Source organism: Meriones unguiculatus, chromosome 20, assembly GCF_030254825.1.
Source record: "Meriones unguiculatus strain TT.TT164.6M chromosome 20, Bangor_MerUng_6.1, whole genome shotgun sequence".
Classification (NCBI taxonomy): domain Eukaryota; kingdom Metazoa; phylum Chordata; class Mammalia; order Rodentia; family Muridae; genus Meriones; species Meriones unguiculatus.
In genome coordinates, this window is record NC_083367.1 from 25235530 (window position 1) to 25254236 (window position 18707).

An 18707-nucleotide genomic window follows, 5' to 3' on the forward strand; every position below is an offset into this window, starting at 1 on the left:
ACACGCTTATAAACAGCACTAAGGAAACTTCACCGTGTCCAATACCCAGAAGACATGAATGTGGGTGGGGGGAACTAGTCAAGAAGAACAAGGGGATTAACAGGAGTGAAAGAGAAGAGGGTAAAGGGGTGAAAACTTCCTGCAGGGAAGTTTGAAGAGGTGAGAATGAAAATTCAGTTCAGATTGACTTTCTGGCTCAGATGTGGGAAGTCTGATGCAGGAGGCTCATTGTGAGCCCATGTAAAACACAGCATAATCTGGGATATAAAAGGTTCCAGGCAGCAATTGTTCACATTCCAGGTTTCCAGGCGAAAACCGTGCTAGTTCCTGCCTGGTACACGATAAAGCCTAAGGTGTGACTACTTAGAAACTCCTTTACAAAGTACATGTGACCATGAAGGTGGGGTCTGTGGCTTAGGGTACTAGAATCAAGTGCTCTATGACTCAAATAGGACAGAGGTCAGAGGTCAACAGGCCATAAAGAAAATCTCCCTTAAGGATGGATTCTATTAACTGGGAGCTTGAGATGGAAGAGTCTGGGACAAACATTCTGGGGGATTTGAGTGAGGCCTACCTCTCTCGTAAGAGGTGGATGAGGTCTGCCTCCACAGAGAGCAAAAATGTCACTGGGTCATTAATAAAATCTACTTCCAGCTGCCTGGGCAGGAAATCAGGTATTATATCTCCTCCATGGAAGAGAAGCCTCTGTGTGTTTAATATTCCTGGTTTTCCTAGTGATCTACAGACATAGGACCTTTGTGATCCCAACAGAATATGACCCAAATACATTATATATATATGCAAATGTCAAAGTGTAATCCATTATTATGGATAAATAATATATTTAATAAACATTTCATAAACTTATCTCAGATCCTATCTATGTCTCTCCTACATATTTCTGTGTCATTTATGTGTAAATTTATATATATATATTTATATATATACCTTGCTGTCTCCTCTGAGCTGTTGAAGTGTTTCAAATTTCTACCTAATTTTGCTGGTAAAGGCTTTGGGTTCTTATCATAAGACCTGGTCTTTCTAGACAAGTAGCTATTAACTTAGACCTTTTTATTTCCAAGATGTCTGTCTCAGTAGCTGTGATACAGTTTTATCTTTAAAAAAAAAGACATCATCTCTCTATGTTGCTCCAACTGGCTTCCAACTCCTTGGCTCAAGCGATTCCCCTGCCTCAGTCTCCCAAGTAACTAGGACTCCTGATGCTGACCTACCACTGTGATGGGTTCCATAAATATTTTTCAAAATGAAATAATGCCATTTTAAAATGCTGATTCTTCATAAAGCCAGCTATCCTTTTCATCTTTTGCCACCCCGCTGCCATTCTAATGGGTGGGCCCAGAAAAGTGAGGGCACGTGGCAAATGGAGGGAAAGGAAGTTCCCCCTGACCAGCGTGATGCAAGGGGCCTGTCTCTAGGCATCATCAGAGCAATGGTCATGCATATCAGGGGAGAGGCACAGTGGGTGGGTGGCTGTTCCCTGGCAAAGGTCCTCCTGTCATTGTGAGCCTTTCTTTCCATGAATCCTCTCCCCTCCCCTCAGTTGGAAGATGCTTTTACTATAAGGATGTTAACTGACTGAAAAGAGTCCCGGCAGGGGTAAATTTAGTCTGAATGAGTCTGAATTCCAGTCTCACCCATACGATCCTGGGAACATTGTAATATGCCAACAAAATATGTTTAAGTCATTGTGAGGCATGAATATAATAAAATAATGCATGAAGGTAATTTGTCATCAGCAAAGCAAATGAATGTCTGTTGACTGTGAATCCATAAGAGGTCCAAACTTCTGTTAACAATTATATTTTGAAAGAAAACTGTAGAAATTCTATTTGGCCTCCCCACACCAGCATCATGTGCCTGCTATTCAAGGAAGATGAAGTCCCCTGTCCTTCGTGCTTACCCTTCTGGGCACTGGGGCTCTTGAGATGTGGCACAGGCTTCGGTCACCCACGGGATTTCTCCTGCAAAGCAGAGCATACTGTTTAAGACAGTTGTGCCACACACACAAAAAGAAGCAAGTGTTGGCCGGGTTGTGTTTTCTCCAGCTGTGTAACTATTGCCACTCCGATGACTAAGCTCCTCCAGAATACAGTGTGCTCTGTCTCACACGGTCACAGGAGAAGTGGCCTCTAAAGTCTTGAGATCAGTGATCTACACTGCTGGGTGCCAGGAAGGGAAGACACTCCATCCAGAAAAACCGAGTCCTTATATAAAAAAATATCTCTTCATTAATAGGTTTGGTTTTGGTTAATAGGTTTTGGTTTTTTTTTTTTTTTCACACCCTCACCTTAAGGGTATTTTCACGATGGCTGTCACAATAGATAGGTAGAATAAATACAGACACAAACCTGCAGAAGAGGGAAGAAATCCATGAAGAAAAGAATTGCTAACTGAAATGGTTGGTATCAAAGGGAAAATACTGAAAAACAAAATTTTAACACTAAAAGTGCTTCGTGAGTTTCCCTTGATATTACGTTCCAGCTAACTAACGAAGAAATGGCAGAAGATACGTGTGACCCTGTAGGACCCCTGGCGTAGCCCCCAGAAGGAGCAAGCAGACATGATGCACACCATGATGACAGAAACACCATCCATTACAAAGGGTAGTTTGCAATAAATAAATAACTAGATGAACTCCAGAGTTTCAATAGTGCTCTGGCTCTAACTACGACATTTCTGGAAATACACAGAATGATAAATTACTTAAGTCTCAAAGGATTCAACCAGCAAAACCTAGACTAAGAAACTCTCTAGAACAAATGAATCCATTTCTCCAGCATATGAAATGTCAGACACACAAAAAAGGGGAACATAGTTTTTTGGTTTTTGGTTTTTTTTTTTTTTTTTGAGATATATAATTCAGTTGCAATAACAAGCATCTATTTGGATTTGGCCTCAATCATTTAAAAACTATTATGAAGCAAAGAGTAAAATTTGACATAGATTTGAGGACTGGAAGTAACTATGGTATTCATAGGTAGTATTATAAGGTTATTAAATCTTTATCTTTCTTAGACACATACTGAAAATACTCCAGAGCTGTGATGCTAATGCTGGCTTTGAAATAATCTAAGCTTTTGAGAGGGAGGCAGAGACAGAGACACACAGAGAGAGAGACACTTGACAGAGACAGAAAGAGAGAGACAGACAGAGGGAAGTTAAGATAGCAAGAAGATTCTGTGTATATTTAAAAAATAAAGGAAATATGCTGGGCATGGTGGTGCACAGCTTTAATACCAGCACTCATGAAGCAGAGGCAGGCATACTCAGTGAGTTCAAGGCCAGCCTAGTTTACAAAGTGAATCTAGGACAGCTTTTCCAAGGACACAGAGAAACCCTGTCTAGGGGAGAGGGAAGGAAATACAAGGCTGGAGAGATGGCTTAGCAGTTAAGAGCACTAGCTGCTCTTGCCGAGGACCAGACTTCAATTCCCAGCACCCACATGGGGGTTCACAACCATCTTTAACTCCAGTCTCAAGATCTGCCGTCCTTTTCTGGACTCCATGGAGAACAGGCATAGACAAGGAATACAGACATACATGCAGGCAAACACCCATACATATAAAACTATTTTAAAAAGAAAAAGAAATACAGGATTTGGAGATAGGAAGATCATAATCCTAGACTCCACGCCAGTGTCACACCAAGAATCATCTAAGGAGCCAGTCTATGCCTCACTCAGTTACCTAGATAAATGTGTGTCTATCTAGGTTAGTCCTTTTACAGCTCAGGGTAACAGTCAGCTAGCAGAGAACAACTAGAGAAGGACAGTGATGAATTCTCACCTAATAGCAAATAAATAACAAATTGCCCTGTCGGAGGACAAGTAACTTCAACCACACCAGAAGCTACAAATCAGCGATTTTATTTTAGTGTACTTTCCAGCCTTTGTTTTTCTCTTTAAAGTAGGTTTACAGTCCAGTTGCTTATCTTGCTGAGTCAGTAAACCTTTGACTCCCTCTGCTTTCATCTGCAAGTCATGCTACCTTTATAAAAAGTATGCTTTGTCAACATGAGATGGGATTGGCCATGAAATGATAAATGCTGAAGATAAGTGATGGATAGACATGAGGAAAACACCAAATGACTCTCTCTACCTCTGCCTTATAGAAATTAATCATAGTTTAAGTAAAAAGCTTTCTAAATTTGCCAAAATGTAAAAGCTGCAACAGGTTCTTACTCCAAAATCATTCCAATTCCCTTCAAACTACCCTCTGAAACCACATTTTTAAATCTTAAAATCCCTATCTTTGGAGTGAGAAGGATGAACACATACAGGCAGTTAGTCCTACATGACCAATGAATAAGGCTAAACCTCAGTACTGCTTATAACAACTGCTTCTTTTGTTATAGTCAAGCAAGGAACTCAGATAAACATTCTACAAAACCTTAGCATAGGCCTTCAGATAAAATATTAAAGTTACAAATTTGGGTCAAAAGAAGGGAGAATATAAGGACAAGAAAAATTATACTCAGTGGAATTAGAAAGCTCAGCCAATCACAAACCATACTTGCCTTTCTAAGCACTCAAAAAAAAATGGTATGACTCAATAATAGTCACAATGAAGTACTTGGGAACTGTTACCAACTCGGGCCATTTTCCAGTAATCCTGGTTTTGATTATTTTAAATTATGTCTCATATGAAATGACTCATATATAAATACAAAACATACTTTCTACTCCTAGACTATAGTGATGTTTCTAAGACAATTAAGAGCCACACAAATAAAGGATAAAATGATCATATGCTAGGAGGGAGCCCTAAGGATTAGGCCCATTTTTTGTTGTCACAGAAAAGTCATAAATTATGACTTAATTAAGGGTCTGCAACATGGCCCCATCCCCAGTGTTAAACATGCAATAGTTACAAATACACCCTCCTCATGGAGAAGCATAATATGTCTCTTGGAACCTGCCTTGTCCTAATAATCACTGCTGACCAATAAACTACCTACAGCTGAGCTCAGACATGGGCCACTAGGGACCAAACATTCTACCAGTTGAAATCCCTTGTTTGCACAAGAAATCTGGATGGGGGCTTCTCTGGTAGCCATGCTTTTCTGCCTTGCAGTTTGTCAGAGCTATAAAATATTAACTTATAGCAGAAAGAATTCATCAGGGCTTGAAGTTCCAAAGATGTATGAATCTGTTGGGGAAGGGAGGCTTAAACCCAAGAGACATGGCAGCCAGAGCAGAGAGCTCGCATCCTTAACCATAAACCCAACAGGGGTTGCAAACTGGAAGTGCTAAAGGGGATTTGGCTCTGAAAGCACCCACAGTGACACGCTTCCTTCAGCAAGGCCTCTCCAAGTAGCATCACCAACCAGGAACCAAACAGTCAAATTCCTGAGACTGTGGGGGACATTTCTCTCGCTTCTTCCATCTTTAGATCAGAGAACTCAGCTCCAGCGACATTTACACTCAAACTTCTGTCTCTTACTTCAAAACTTCGACCCAATTTAATTTCCTGTTTTGTTTGAAAACACCAGTTCAGTAGAATGTGGCACTACAGGAAGGGGATCAGTAGAGCGAGAAAGTTGTATAAGCGTGAAATGTGCACTTTAAGTAACTCATGAGGTGTTCTGAAGCCTTGGTGACTTTCCAGCAATAGCAAATCTTTATGAAGTAGCTGAGATGGCCCCGAGTCACATGGTCGCATGGGGACCTTGTATCTGTAGTAATTCCCCAAGGGCTCTCAGTCCTTTGAACCCTCAGGACACAGATCATCCAACGTCTGGGTTGATACCTATGTTGCATAACCTTCTCTATGTGCTCTAACTTTGGGACCTGCCATCTTGTGTCTCAAATCACAAGTACGCACAGCAAGGTCACTGGACTGGAAACACCTTGCCGTCTACATGATGACAGGACCATAAGCTCTTTTATCTGTTTATGAAACAGACTTCCTTAATCCTATTTCGTCTCACACTAAACACATTCTATGCTTTCCTGTTCATGGAGTAAGAGCTAAAGGGTCCATTTCTCTTTAAAAGTCTTTATAGCTCAGAACAGCACTCAGAAGCCTGGAGTTCTGATGAACCCAGAGGCAAGCGCGCCCACAGCCTCAACTCACCTTGGCAAATGGTCTTGTAGTTGGTGCAGCAGTCCTTCCTCTGCAAACAATCGTCAGCACAGGAGCAGAGGCTGCCCTGCAGTCTGCTCTCCCCGCAGCGAAATGAATTGCACGTCCATGCTTGAGCTGAAAAGACATACAGTACAGCTCTGAGTGCTTAGGTGCACCATACAGAGACCACAGACTCCATGCCTTCCTCCCTGTGTTGTTCCAAGACAGCCAGGCTCTTGATTTATCTGATTTAATACATGAAAATGCGTCGTACAAAACAGCAAGAGCAGGAAGAGAGTAGGCTTCGAGCGCTGAACATGGAATGTGTACTCTACGTCAGCAGATGTTCTGGAAGCTAGCCCTAATCCCACTCAAGTTTAGGAAACCCACATGGCGAAGCTTGGTGAGCACTAGTGCAATACCCAAGAGCATCCTCACCCAGCCTTGTCTAAGGACAGCCAATAAAGAAAAGAAAGTGGTGGCACAAAGTAATAGGAGCACCCCAGAATTCCGTGGAAGCTGGGTCATTATCTTCCAGTTCGCTTTCTGTCCTGCTACCCATTCACTGCAGTCAAAGTGTGGGCCCTTGTGTTTTGCACTGAGAAGGAGAAAATGACAATAGTTAACCTTGTGTAGACATCCAGAAAAGATGCTATGTGGTGAACAGTGCAGTCTTAAGAACCATGAAGGACTAATTCCCGTGCTACGTGAATATGTCCTATTTGGAGATATGTGCAAACTATTCACACCGAATCAAGTAAAGGGAAGTAGGTAGGGCAATCCTCAATGCAATGGCTGGCTTTCTTTTCCTCCTTTTCTCTCATCGTCCCCCTTTTTCTGTTTCCTTGCTGCTATTTTCTTTTGATAAGCCTTTACTATAGAGCCCAGTCTGGCCTCATCGTCACAATAATCCCTCTTACCTGTCCTCCTGAGTCTGGAGGTTACAGATATGAACTACCAGGCTCTGATCCAGCTTACTTACAAAAAGGAGAAAGTTGGAAAGAGGGACACACAGAGGAAGGCTATGTGAAGAGCCATAGATCATGTGACAGTGAAGGCAGGCTTTGAAGCTATGATACTGCCAGTCAAAGAATGTCAAAACTTGCCAACCAGACCCTAGAGAAGAGGCACAAAACTCTTTTCCCTCAGTCAGTGCTGACAACATCTGGATCTTGGATTTCTAGCCCCCAGAATTGAGAGAAAGGACTTCTTTGAGTTGTTTTGGGTTTTGTTGTTTGTTGTTTTGCAAGCCACCCAGACTATGGTACTCTGTTATGGTAACCCTGGAAACTAACGTAAGGTGGAAGGGTGTGATGCCAAATAATGGCAGCATAATTAACATGCTAGTGAACAGATGGTCAGAACCCATACTTGACTTCACACAGGCATCCTCAAAGTCCCAACAACAGTCTCCTCGGCCTGTACATCGAGAGTCACACCGGCAGCCCTCCAGTCCTCTATAAGATGAGTCAAAGCATTGTCTTCTGCAGCTGCCTGTCAAATGAAAGGCAAAGAACAACAACACTTAGAAGTTGGCCAGCGTCTCATCCCTAGAAGGTGAGAACACACAAAAGTAGCCCACACAGATTAAGACTAGATTGATGATATCTTTGGTTCAGTATGATTTTGTGGTGCTGAATAAGAGAAATGCACACAGGGTAGGGCAACCTAGCAAGGGGTAGGGTGACCCCACTGAGTCTCAGAAAAGGGGCGGGACATCTGTAAATTAGCACAGTAAAGAAGGCCAATGTGTACTTTGGAATAGTTAACAAGTAGAGTCCAGAAGCTACTAGGACTGGTGCTTGTGCCCTGCTAAGAAGAGTAAGGTCCAGCTGTACTAAGGGGAAGTCATTACAGAATATGCAAAAAAAAAAAAAAAAAATAGCAGCTTAGATTTGCATTTTAGCAACTCACTCCAGAAAATAAGTGCCAGGATGGAGAGGATGGGAACTCTTTAATCCAGTAGGGGATGTTAGCCCAAACTTTAGAAAGCTTCTAAAGAAAGGTTAACAGCAATGTACACAAAGAAGCCACAAATACAATCTAGAAAAATCAAATTCATTTAAGAGAAGTTTTTAATGTAGAATAAAAAGGAGGAATAAGTTAAGAATGACTCCTAGCACTCAAGGAAAGGGTTTTAAGCAACATAGGCCCAGTGATTCTTTATGTCTGAGCAATTGCTACCCACTAGGGAGTCTGGAGACTGAGTCTGAAGCTCAGAAAAGAGATAAACTATAGATGCTAGTTTTGGGATCACCAGCAGATTCACAGTTAAATAAGAATGTTATAGTTATTTCTAATATAATATTTCTAATATAATATAATATTTTATTACTTATTTGAGAATTTTATACATGCACACAATTTATTTTGATCATATTAACCTCATGTCTTCTCCCTAAGCACTTCAGATCCACCTCTCACCTCAAACTTCCTGTTCTCTTTTTATATTTTATGGCCCACTGAATCCGATTTATATTGCCCATACACACATGGGTATGATCATTCTACCAGGGACCAAAATCTTAAAGAAAACTGATTCTCCCTTCTTTTCAACTATCAGTTGTGAATAATTTCTCAACTGGGAGTGTGGAATCATGCCTTTCTCCCCAATAGCCCTTCCTCCTTTTCAGCCCCCATTGGCCTGTTGACAGGCCTGATCGTGTTAAGGTCTTATGCAGGAAACCACAATTGGTGGGGGTCCAGAGACAATTTCACCACTGTCTTCCCTGACCTCTGATTCTTAGGACTCTTCTGCCCTTCTTCCTTGGTGCTGCCTGAGCCAAGTATGTGCCAAGTTAAACACAACTTATCTTGACTATGAACTGAATGAGGACTAACTAAGTGCTAGTTATCTACAGTTTCCTTATGCTGCTTGTTTTCTGCATTCTGTTCCCAGAGAGTCATGTGAAGGCAAAGAGGGCAGAGCAGTATGTTTGGGTGAACATTATCTCCATTCTGGGGAAACCACTACATAATTTTAAATTTATTTACTTGTCACACAGAGATATATTTTTGAGGCAGGGTCTCATGTGGCCCGGATAGGTGTCAAACTCTAAACAACCAAGGGAAACTTTGAACTCCTGGTCCTCTTGACTCACTCTCCTGACTTTTGGGATAAGAGGCGTGCGCCCACACACTCGGGTTATGAGGTGCTGAGGATTAAACCCCAAGGCCTTAAGCATACTAAGTAAGCAATCTATCAGCTACAGCCTCAGCACACAGAAGTGTTACTTCAGCTTTTTTATATCTCAGACACTGTGATGGGTGCCAGAGTAAAGTGGTGGGAAAAACAAAGACATAGCCATAGAGACCTGACAGTAAGAAAAGATGTCTTAGACAAATGATGGTAACAAAATCATAGTGAGTTTCATTATAGTAGGGCAACTGATCAAGTTGCAAGGCGAGCCAAGGGGCTGGAGGTATGGCTCGAAGGGTAAGAGCACTGGCTGCTCTTTCTAAAAGTCCAGAGTTCAATTCCCAGCAGCCACATGTGTGGCTCACAACCATCTATAACGAGATCTGGTGCTCTCTTCTGGCGTGCAGGTGTACATGCAGACAGAACATTGTATACATAATAAATAAGTAAATAAATCTTAAAAAAAAAAAAAAAGAAAGGCAAGCCAAATGATATTCTTGCCTCCTATTGAAAAAAATCAGCAAAAGTAGAGGCCAAACAAAATATAAATGCCTTGGGAGTCAAGAATAGTCTTCTAGACCACTCATCTCAAAATGTACAAAAAAAAAAGTTAAAAGAGGAAGAAGAGTCGGAAGACAAGATGAAGTTCATTTCTTCCAGTCACGTGACTTTGAGTCCCACATAGGACACTGATAATCATCACAGCATACGTCCTGGCAAAACTATCTCAGGGTCAATCTCACCCATCAACTCCCTTCTCAATGTCTCCACTCGGATAGCTAAATGACATTTCAATGTTAACATGTTCAAAATCAAGCAACTGAATCTTCTGATCTGAACTAGTGTTGTCTGGAGCCCCACCTCCAGCCCCACACCCAGCTCAAGCACAAAGACTTTGTATTTCCAGATGTTCATGCAAAAGAAAGAACTAGAAGGTCATTCTTGAGCCATCTCATTTTCATTTTACACCCCATCTGTTAATATATCAACTCTAACCCATACAGACGGTTCCAGAACCCAAATACATATTGCCACCTGCTTCAAGACAAGGCTTGTGTGGGTAACTGTCCCAGGCCCTTAACTGTCCTCTCTACTTCTGTGCTCACTCTTCCATGTTCAGAACACAGCAGCCTTAGCTCATGCTGCGGACAGAATCGAACCAGATTATTTCATTCCTCAGCTCAAACTCTCCAGTCCAAATCCAAGCTTTGATATACCAACCCCTACAGATCTGCTTCTCCACCTGGGCCCCCCAGATCCATCTTGTGACTCCCTCTGGCCCTGTATGTCTAGCTTCCTATTACACCTTCAGTGGAACACAGCAGGCATTCTCCTGGCTTAGGCCTTTGTCTTTGCTGATTCTAGTTACTTAAAATATTTTTCCTTCCTGATCCTAGTTACTTAAAATATTCTCCCCACTTCTTCACTTCCATGAGCTCTTAATTCAAAAAGTACTGCATACTCATATCCATGCTCATATACCAGCCTAACCTAATGTTTCATTTTCTTCGTTTCTGGTTTCCCTCATCATTTATTCCTTGAAACTCCCTCCCTCCTCCCCCATGCTATATGGCTGAAGATATCTGCTCTCCCTAACTACTCCCTTCTCAGCGCTGCAGTCCTGAGTACTAATCCCTGAGTACTAATTCATGCATGCTAGGCAATACTAGACTAACCAATGGGATTACATCCTCAGCCTAGAAATGCACACTCTTGAAAGAACCTTTGTCTGTTATCTTCACCACGATATCCTAATTAGAGAAACACAGAGCACAAGTCAACATCCAATTTTTAGTGACACAGGACAATAAGTTTGTAAGAATATGTACACATTTTTTTTAAATCTACGCATTGCAAAATTTACATTGTGAATGAGTACGGGTTACACGGAGTGGGGAATGGTTAAAATTGTTCAGGATTTAGGTTCAGGGGAAGAAATTAGGGACAAGAATAGACTATTAAATGGGCTGATTGTGCTAAGTGCTGAGGAATATTGGAAAGGATGAACATGGTCAAAGGGGCCCTGACTGGGAGAGGGAGGCTGAGATAGATGCTGGGAGGAGAGCTGAGAACCTGGAATGAAGGGACGAGAACAAAGAAGCACTCTGGGAATCCAGCCAGTTGGTATGAAGAAGTAAAGAAGCAGGAAAGAGCAAAGATAATAGGAGATTTTGTTCAGAGATTAGTCTATGCCTTTTGAAGTCAACTTATGCAATTTGGAAAATAAAATAGCCAAGAAACAATGCCCATTTATATGCATCAACTGAAACAGCTTGTTAATGTTCATTCCAGCCAGGGACAACGGTCCAGTGACAACAAAATGGCAGGAATTTTCCAGCTAGTATTAACTTTAAAAATCTCAGCTGTGTCCCCATGTTACATGGAAGAACTGTGTGTCAATTCTTAAACGAAAGCATGACTGGGAAATTGTCAGCTAATCTACCCAGGAGCCTCCCCTGGTACAGAGATGTTAAGACACTTCTCAGTTGAGTTGAATGAAATGTATAAATCACATTGAAAAGGGCATCAAGTGAGTTAAAAACAGACTTCAGGTTTCACCCTAGTTAAAATACCACACAACCTATTAAAAAAAATGTAGAAGATTGGCCAGTAAGTTGTCTCAGAAAGGGTGTTGCTCATGTGAGCCTGACAAGCCGAGTTCAGTCCCAGGAACCCATAATGAATGGGAGAGCCAGCTCCCCAGATTCTTGTCTTCTGATCTCTACATGTGTGTCGTGTGGGTGTGCGTGGGTGTCCGTGTATGCACACACACGCGCATACGCATTTCACACAAAACATACATCACACACATACACATCGGGCACATACGCTTGACACTAAATAAAATTTAAAAAAAATTATAGAAAATACTCATATTATAACTTATACATGATATATTTGCTATTCATACCAATAGGATAGAACAAAGGTATGTGATTCTAGTTAGAGGCATGTATCTCCAGTTTTTCTTTGCTTCTTATAAGAAAAATAAATGAAACTTTTATTATGCTCTACTTTTTAAGAATTTGGCAGTGATTAACCACATAGTGGGATGTGAAAGATGCAACAATATTATGCTATCAAGGCACTGAGGAGTGACAGACTGAGGGTCAAGAGGCTGATACAGTGAAAGTCAAGAGGCTGAAGAAAGCAGAGGTCAAAGCGTGGATGTTTTGAGAGACCAAAAAGATTAAAAATTAGCAGCTATTATTAAGGGCTGAACTATGTGGGTGGAGAAGTCTGTTGATGCCCTGAGGGGAAGGACCGCCTTACTGCATTCTTTCCCCACCTACTAGAGATAACAGTTGCTAGGAAACTGGCCCATCCCCCTAGGGAGGGACACCAGGTCATTATGGTCTGGGGACCTTCTTATAGCCAATCAATTCAAAATGTAGCATTTTGACCAATAGATGCTTCCCAGGCAGGAATTGCCCCTGCCTTGGGCATGCTGGGAGGGACCAGAATCTATAAATCACCCAACTAACCTGGGGCGGTGCACTCAGCTCCCACCGCCTCGGCGGTGTGTGCTGTGTAGGCCTGAGCTGCAGCTTGTAATTTACAATAAAAAGATCCTCATGTGTTTTGCAATGGAGATCTTTTGGGGGCTCGAGAACTGGGTATAACATGTCAAGCAACCAGACACAGTCGTCAGCCATGTCTAGTTACTGCAGGAACCAAGACAGAAGGACTGTGCTCAGTCACCAGAGTCCTCTGTGCTTTGTTTTCCTTTTTGTATGTGAAACAGCAAAGTCCAGAAATAACAATGAGAAATGTTGATGATGAGGAAGGCAGGGTAGGGCTTAGGGGCACTGGAGAACAGACCTGGGGAAAGAGAAGTTCCAATGAATTAAAGGCAGAAGAAAGAAGAGACTGGTTTAGAGTTTGTTTCTGTGTGTGTGTGTGTGTGTGTTTGTTTGTTTGTTTGTTTGTTTCAAAAATGCTGATGGATATACCTTGTTCTTCAGGTTTCCTGAGCCCAAGTCCCAGGCCTAATCCAAGCGTCACAATCACCAACAAAGCAAGAAGAACCTATTACAGAAAGGAGAAGAAGTCATCTCTGTGGCTTTTTAAAAATATAAACAAAATGACAGATAAGTGCCTTCCCTCTAGCCCATCAGCCTACTAAGTACAGGCAGCATGCTCATGACAAAAGGTACCAGATGCAACAAAAACAAACACATGCTATTTTAGTTAACATCTGATAAAAAGAGATTTGGAAAACAATTATCTATTTTTACTTGTATCTGCTTTTGAAGCAAGTTCTCATAGCATAGACTAGCCTCAGGCTTACTATGTAGCCAAGGAGGATGTTAAACTCTGATCCATCTTGTCAATGACCCCTGGAAGAATTAAGGTTTCTGCCACCATGCCTAGAGATCAAAACCAGGACTTCATGTGTGCTAGACAAATAACTGAGATATATCCTAGTCCCATGAGAAAATATTCTGTATATCATTTATTATAGATGTCCAAACTCAAAGACCTTCATAATTGAAATTCATTAAGTTTAAACTCCAGATTGAGAGAAAGCAGAAATGACACGGGAGCTATTTACCTTCCCCTTTCCCACCTTTGCTTTTCTTTTTCCTGAGTAGGCTGTCCCTTGGAGACTATTTGTACTAAATTATTCTGGCACCCAGTAGAACTGTGAAATCTTTAAGCGCGTCATTGCTAATTAGCCAGAGGACAAGGAAAATAATTAACATATGTCAACATACAGTGTGCGAGTAGTTAACTGAAAGGGTCTGCTTTGCTCTTCAGTTCACACACGAGGCTTCACATGATTTGGAAGCTTCTGACCAGAGACTGTTGAGGTCACTGGGGTCACTACCACTGACAAGGCTGTGCAGGACAGGAGATTGCTGGTTTCGATCAGATTAAATGGTCATGTGACTAGATCCTCCTTTATCTAAGCAAGGAATTCAAATGATAAGAATACTGGCTAGTGTGGCTGTGTATGCTGTACAGAAGTGTAACAGGGTCCAGGGAGATGCCCCAGTAGGTAAAGGTGCTTGTTGCCAAGCTTGCACACTTTTAATCCCGCACTCTGGAGGCAGAGGCTGGCAGATCTCTGGTTTCAAGGCTAGCCTGGTCTACAGAGTGCATTCCAGGACAGCCAGTGGCTACACCGGGGAAACCGTGTCTTGGAAAACAGAACAGCAGCATCAGAAAAGAACATTAGTAGGAACCACAGACGGCCTCTACAGAATTATTAGAAGCCAGGAAAGCCACTTTGGTCAACTCCTTATAGTAAACTTGATGTGTTATGGATTTACAGATTAATACATTTTGGCCTATGTCTTCTCTTGTGCATTTGCTGCAGGGAGCCAAAGCTATCTACTGAAGCCAAAGTCAATTAGTGAGCCAAAGCTATCTAGTGGAGACAAAGGTATTTACTGAAGCCAAAGCCAAGTAGTAAGCAAAGGTCACTTAGTGGAGACCTAAAGTTATTTAGTGAAAGAGTTATCTAAGACCCTAAATCATGGGTGATAGATTGTGAGGACATCTGTTTGTTAGAGCATCCGTAAGATATCTTAAGAAAACATCCTTATGGTATCTTGCAGGTACAATATTTAACCCATGAAAGAGCTCTTCCTATCTCCTGCAGCAGTAGATTAACCTTCCCCCTTTCCTGCCTTCTCCCTATATAAGTTGGGTAAAAATTTCTAATAAATGAGGCTTTGATCAGATGAACAGACTTGGCCTCCATTCCTGCATTTCTCGTCCCCCCCCCCCCCATTCCTTCCAATCTCTCCCCTTAGGAACCCCGTTGAAGTCCCGCGGGTCGGGACAGTTTGCTTTACTTAAACTTGCTAAAAGCCAGTATCTATCTATCCTTGTTATGCTTTAAAGTCTTATAATGTTAAAATTTACATTTTTCATGGCTTTGTATTTTTCCACATGTTCATGCTTTCCTTCCTCCCTTCCTTTCTAAACCTTCTTGCTATTTCCCTACACATGCATCTTAAGCTTCCTTTACTGAACACAAAGTAGGACAAATGTTCTGAACTCCAAAATGTACTGAGAATTTGGCTTCATTTTGGCTGAATAAAGTGTAAGAGAAATGTGTAGAAACTTTTAAATGTGTTGGGTTTTTTGTTTGTTTGTTTGTTTTGTTATTTTGTTTTTGAGATGAGCTCTTGTGGGTATCATGCCACCCAGCCTAAAACTCCATATGTAGCTGAGGGTGACCTTGAACTCCTGACCCTACGGCCTCCACCTTCCAAGTATTATGATTATAGGCATGTACCACAATACCCACTGAAACCTTTACATTTTTAACTGAAACTTGTAAAAAGAAAGAAAGAAAGAGAGAGAGAGAGAGAGAAAGAAGAAAAGAAAGAAGGAAGGAAGGAAACCATTAGAGTCCTTTTTGAGATCTGATTTTAAAATAGCAAGCATACATACATATGGAAGAAGGAAAAATTGATAGAAAGATTGTTTTAAAATCTCCAGGCTAGAGAGATAGCTTGGTTAGCAGAGTGTTTACCTTCTAAACACAAGATGCTGAGTTCAATTCCTAGAACCCAAACTGAAAGAGCATGGTTTTGGGTGCCTACTGCTAGAGAAGACAAGGAGCATCCTTGTGTCTTCATGGGCCAGCCAGGCCTCAGTGAAATACCTATCTCAAGGAGAGAAGAGAGGGGAAGTGATTAGATAGATAGATAGATAGATAGATAGATAGATAGATAGATAGATCTAAGTTGGTGTGCCTGCACACGGGTGCCTCAGCAAGAAAAGGAAAAGGAACATAGAAAAATACAGAAAGCACCCTGGTTTGGCTCCCAAAGGGGTTTTGATTTCTTGAGTTGAAAAGATGAGATAAAGAAAATACCATGAAAGGTGCAAGGAGTATTCTGTTATTCTTAGAAAGAGAAACGCTGAGGACTTATGGAGGGTCAAGTTTACTGTAGTCCCTGGGCTCAAGGCACACACTAGAGAAATGGAAAGGAGTGCTGACCTATGCTCACCCAGAGGAGCCACAGGAGAGCTGCAGTGAGGCAGATGTGAAAAATTACTGCATTTGCCTTTGGCTTGAGATTCTGGCTGATTAGTAAGACAGGACATTTGAAGTTAAGGAAAACCTAGAAAGAAGTGAAGAAGACACAAGCAGGAAGGCTTTGGGCTGGAGGAAGATATGACTTAACATCATACAACAGAGAGAGATTGCCTAGAAAAAAAGATCAAAGGATAAGATGTGGGTAAATGAGGAAGTTCATTTACCCACATAAAGGTAAGTTAGACAGAAAGCAAGTAAGTCTTTCTTAGACAGGAGTGTTTCAATATTGTCAAGGAAGCAAGGGGAGAGAATATAAAAGGAAAAAAAAGAGAAAGTAAGAAAGTAAGAAATGAAAAACTCAACAGTATCATGTTTCCTTAGGGACATTCAGACTGGAAATGGGGAGGTGGGAGAGGTGGACCAGTGACTAAAGATGTGCTCATTTCATTATGGGGAAAGCCGGAGCACATGAAAAATCATGGCCTGAGCCATGAGAAAGCAGGGTGCTGGATAGAGTTCCTCCACCCACCAAGTTTGATGATGGAGGATAAAAAGAGACAATAAAACCAAGTAGTTTTTTGACATTACATTTTGGGACCGCAAAGCTCAACCACATAAAAAGATGAAAGTGAGGCAGGAAGCAGAAGAAACTATCTCCATACGGGAGTTAATAGAATAAAATATTGATTAAAAATCCACAGTTCCTTAAAATGTCTGTGTTAAGTGATTTCAGTCGCTAAATCCTTGCTCTCACAGTCATTCTTACCATTCAAAAATGGCTTGAGCCCTAACTATAAACACATGGGGAAAAAAACAGTGCAAAGCGTCCTCATAGATTTCTGTGTCTATTCTAAGGGAATACAAGCCTGTAGTTAATTCAAAGTTCTGGCAGAATGGAGCTAATACTGTCAACTTGCTTTACAGTTAGAAATGATAAAGCTGGCCACAATTACTTAACATCTTCACCCAGACAGCAACACAAACAAACTAAATGTAGAGGCATGTGCTTCACATCTGCCACCAAGCTTGTAAGACTAAAGTTAACAGCTTCACTCACCACACAGAGGATTTTGTATTTCTTGAGACTGTCTTTCTTAATGAGCTCCTCCTCCGAGGTGAAGGATAGCCTGGAATCCATTGGCCCCGCAGCGGAGTAAACCTGTTTAGCCAGGAAACAATAATGCTTTCTTTCCTCTGGTCACTGAAAAAGAAACTGTCCCGATTGCCACAGCTGTGACTGCCTTTTATAATACAGGAGGAAAGCAGGGCTCTGCGGTGATTGGGCAATCCAAGAGGGAAAGCCGTCCTCTAACAGTATTGCCCACAGGGTAAAGTCCGTTTGTCAGGCATTGTGGACAGCTGTTTCTTACAGCCCGAGACGTAATAATCTGTAGCAAACAGGATATGTAGATGGCAAGAATAATACATTACTGGAACTTTAAAGATCAAATCTTTTTTTTTTTTTTTTTTTTTTTTTTTTTTTTTGCGGCAGGATGCCTCGTTGCTTCTCCCTCCTGAGTGCTAGGATTACAGCATGTGAACCACGCCCAGTTTACAAAGTGCTGGGAATTGAACTCGGGGCTTCCTACCAGCTTCATACCAACTCCACCCCAGCTCGATTGTTTCTGGTTTTGTTTGTTTGTTGGTTGGTTGGTTGGTTGGTTGGTTGGTTGGTTGGTTGGTTTGCTTTGGTTTGGTTTTTAGGCAGGATCTTACACCTTAAACGCCCTCAAAGCCCTCCTTTCTCAGTCTTTCATGTGCTGACAAGAAACCCTGGGTCACAGAGTTTGTGCATTTACAGACATTTCATGTTGCAGTTGAAAACTAGCACATTTAATAAAGTGCAGGGTGGAGGGGGGGCAGAGAGACGGCTCAGCAGTTATGAGCACATTCTGCTTCCCCAGAGAGGTTAGGTCTCAGAGTCTCAGGCTCAGGCTATTCAGGACTGCGGGAAATCCTAGCTCCAAGAAATGTGCTGCCCTCCTCTGGCCAACACGGGAATTAGTACACATGCATGGACACACACACACACATACACACACACACAGTGCTGCAAGAGCACACACAAACACACAAATCAGAATAAATATTTAAAGATGAAAAATACACGCGCTCAAGAGAGGGCTCTCAGCAATGAAGAGTTTATACTGTGTTGTTACAAAAAAAAATTAAAATCCCAGCTAATGAAGACTCAGGAGTCAGATGCTCTGGTGAAAACCTGCTAGCTCAAAGAAGCAGATAAAACACCCAGCTGACCTTCCTACTCAGCTCACATCCCAGAAGGAAAAGGCCAAAAGCCCAAAGCTAAAAGCTTGCTAGATCAGCTGACAAGCCCAGGAGGAAAAAAACGCAACAGCTAAAAGCCCAAGAGCTAGAGATCTAAAGAGCAAAAGCTAAAAGCCAAGGAGCTGAAGAGCTCCTTCTTCTCCAAGCTGTCTTAAATACCCGTCTCTCAAAAGTTCTTTGCTGTTTATTCCTTGTC

The 18707-nt window shown here is 41.8% G+C and overlaps 1 protein-coding gene across 1 annotated transcript in view; it reads right to left on the reverse strand.

Annotated features, from left to right (window-relative positions):
- Enpp3 (ectonucleotide pyrophosphatase/phosphodiesterase 3) overlaps positions 1-17454 on the reverse strand; it is a 68448-nt gene extending 50994 nt beyond the window's left edge. Inside the window, exons 1-5 of the mRNA XM_060373143.1 lie at positions 17283-17454; positions 13179-13254; positions 7458-7580; positions 6096-6221; positions 1922-1982 (exon numbers count right to left, since the gene is read on the reverse strand). Of these exons, the coding sequence (XP_060229126.1) occupies positions 1922-1982; positions 6096-6221; positions 7458-7580; positions 13179-13254; positions 17283-17363 (467 nt within the window). The 5' untranslated portion in view covers positions 17364-17454. The remainder of the gene's footprint in view (positions 1-1921; positions 1983-6095; positions 6222-7457; positions 7581-13178; positions 13255-17282) is intronic.
- Positions 17455-18707: the final 1253 nt, after the last annotated feature.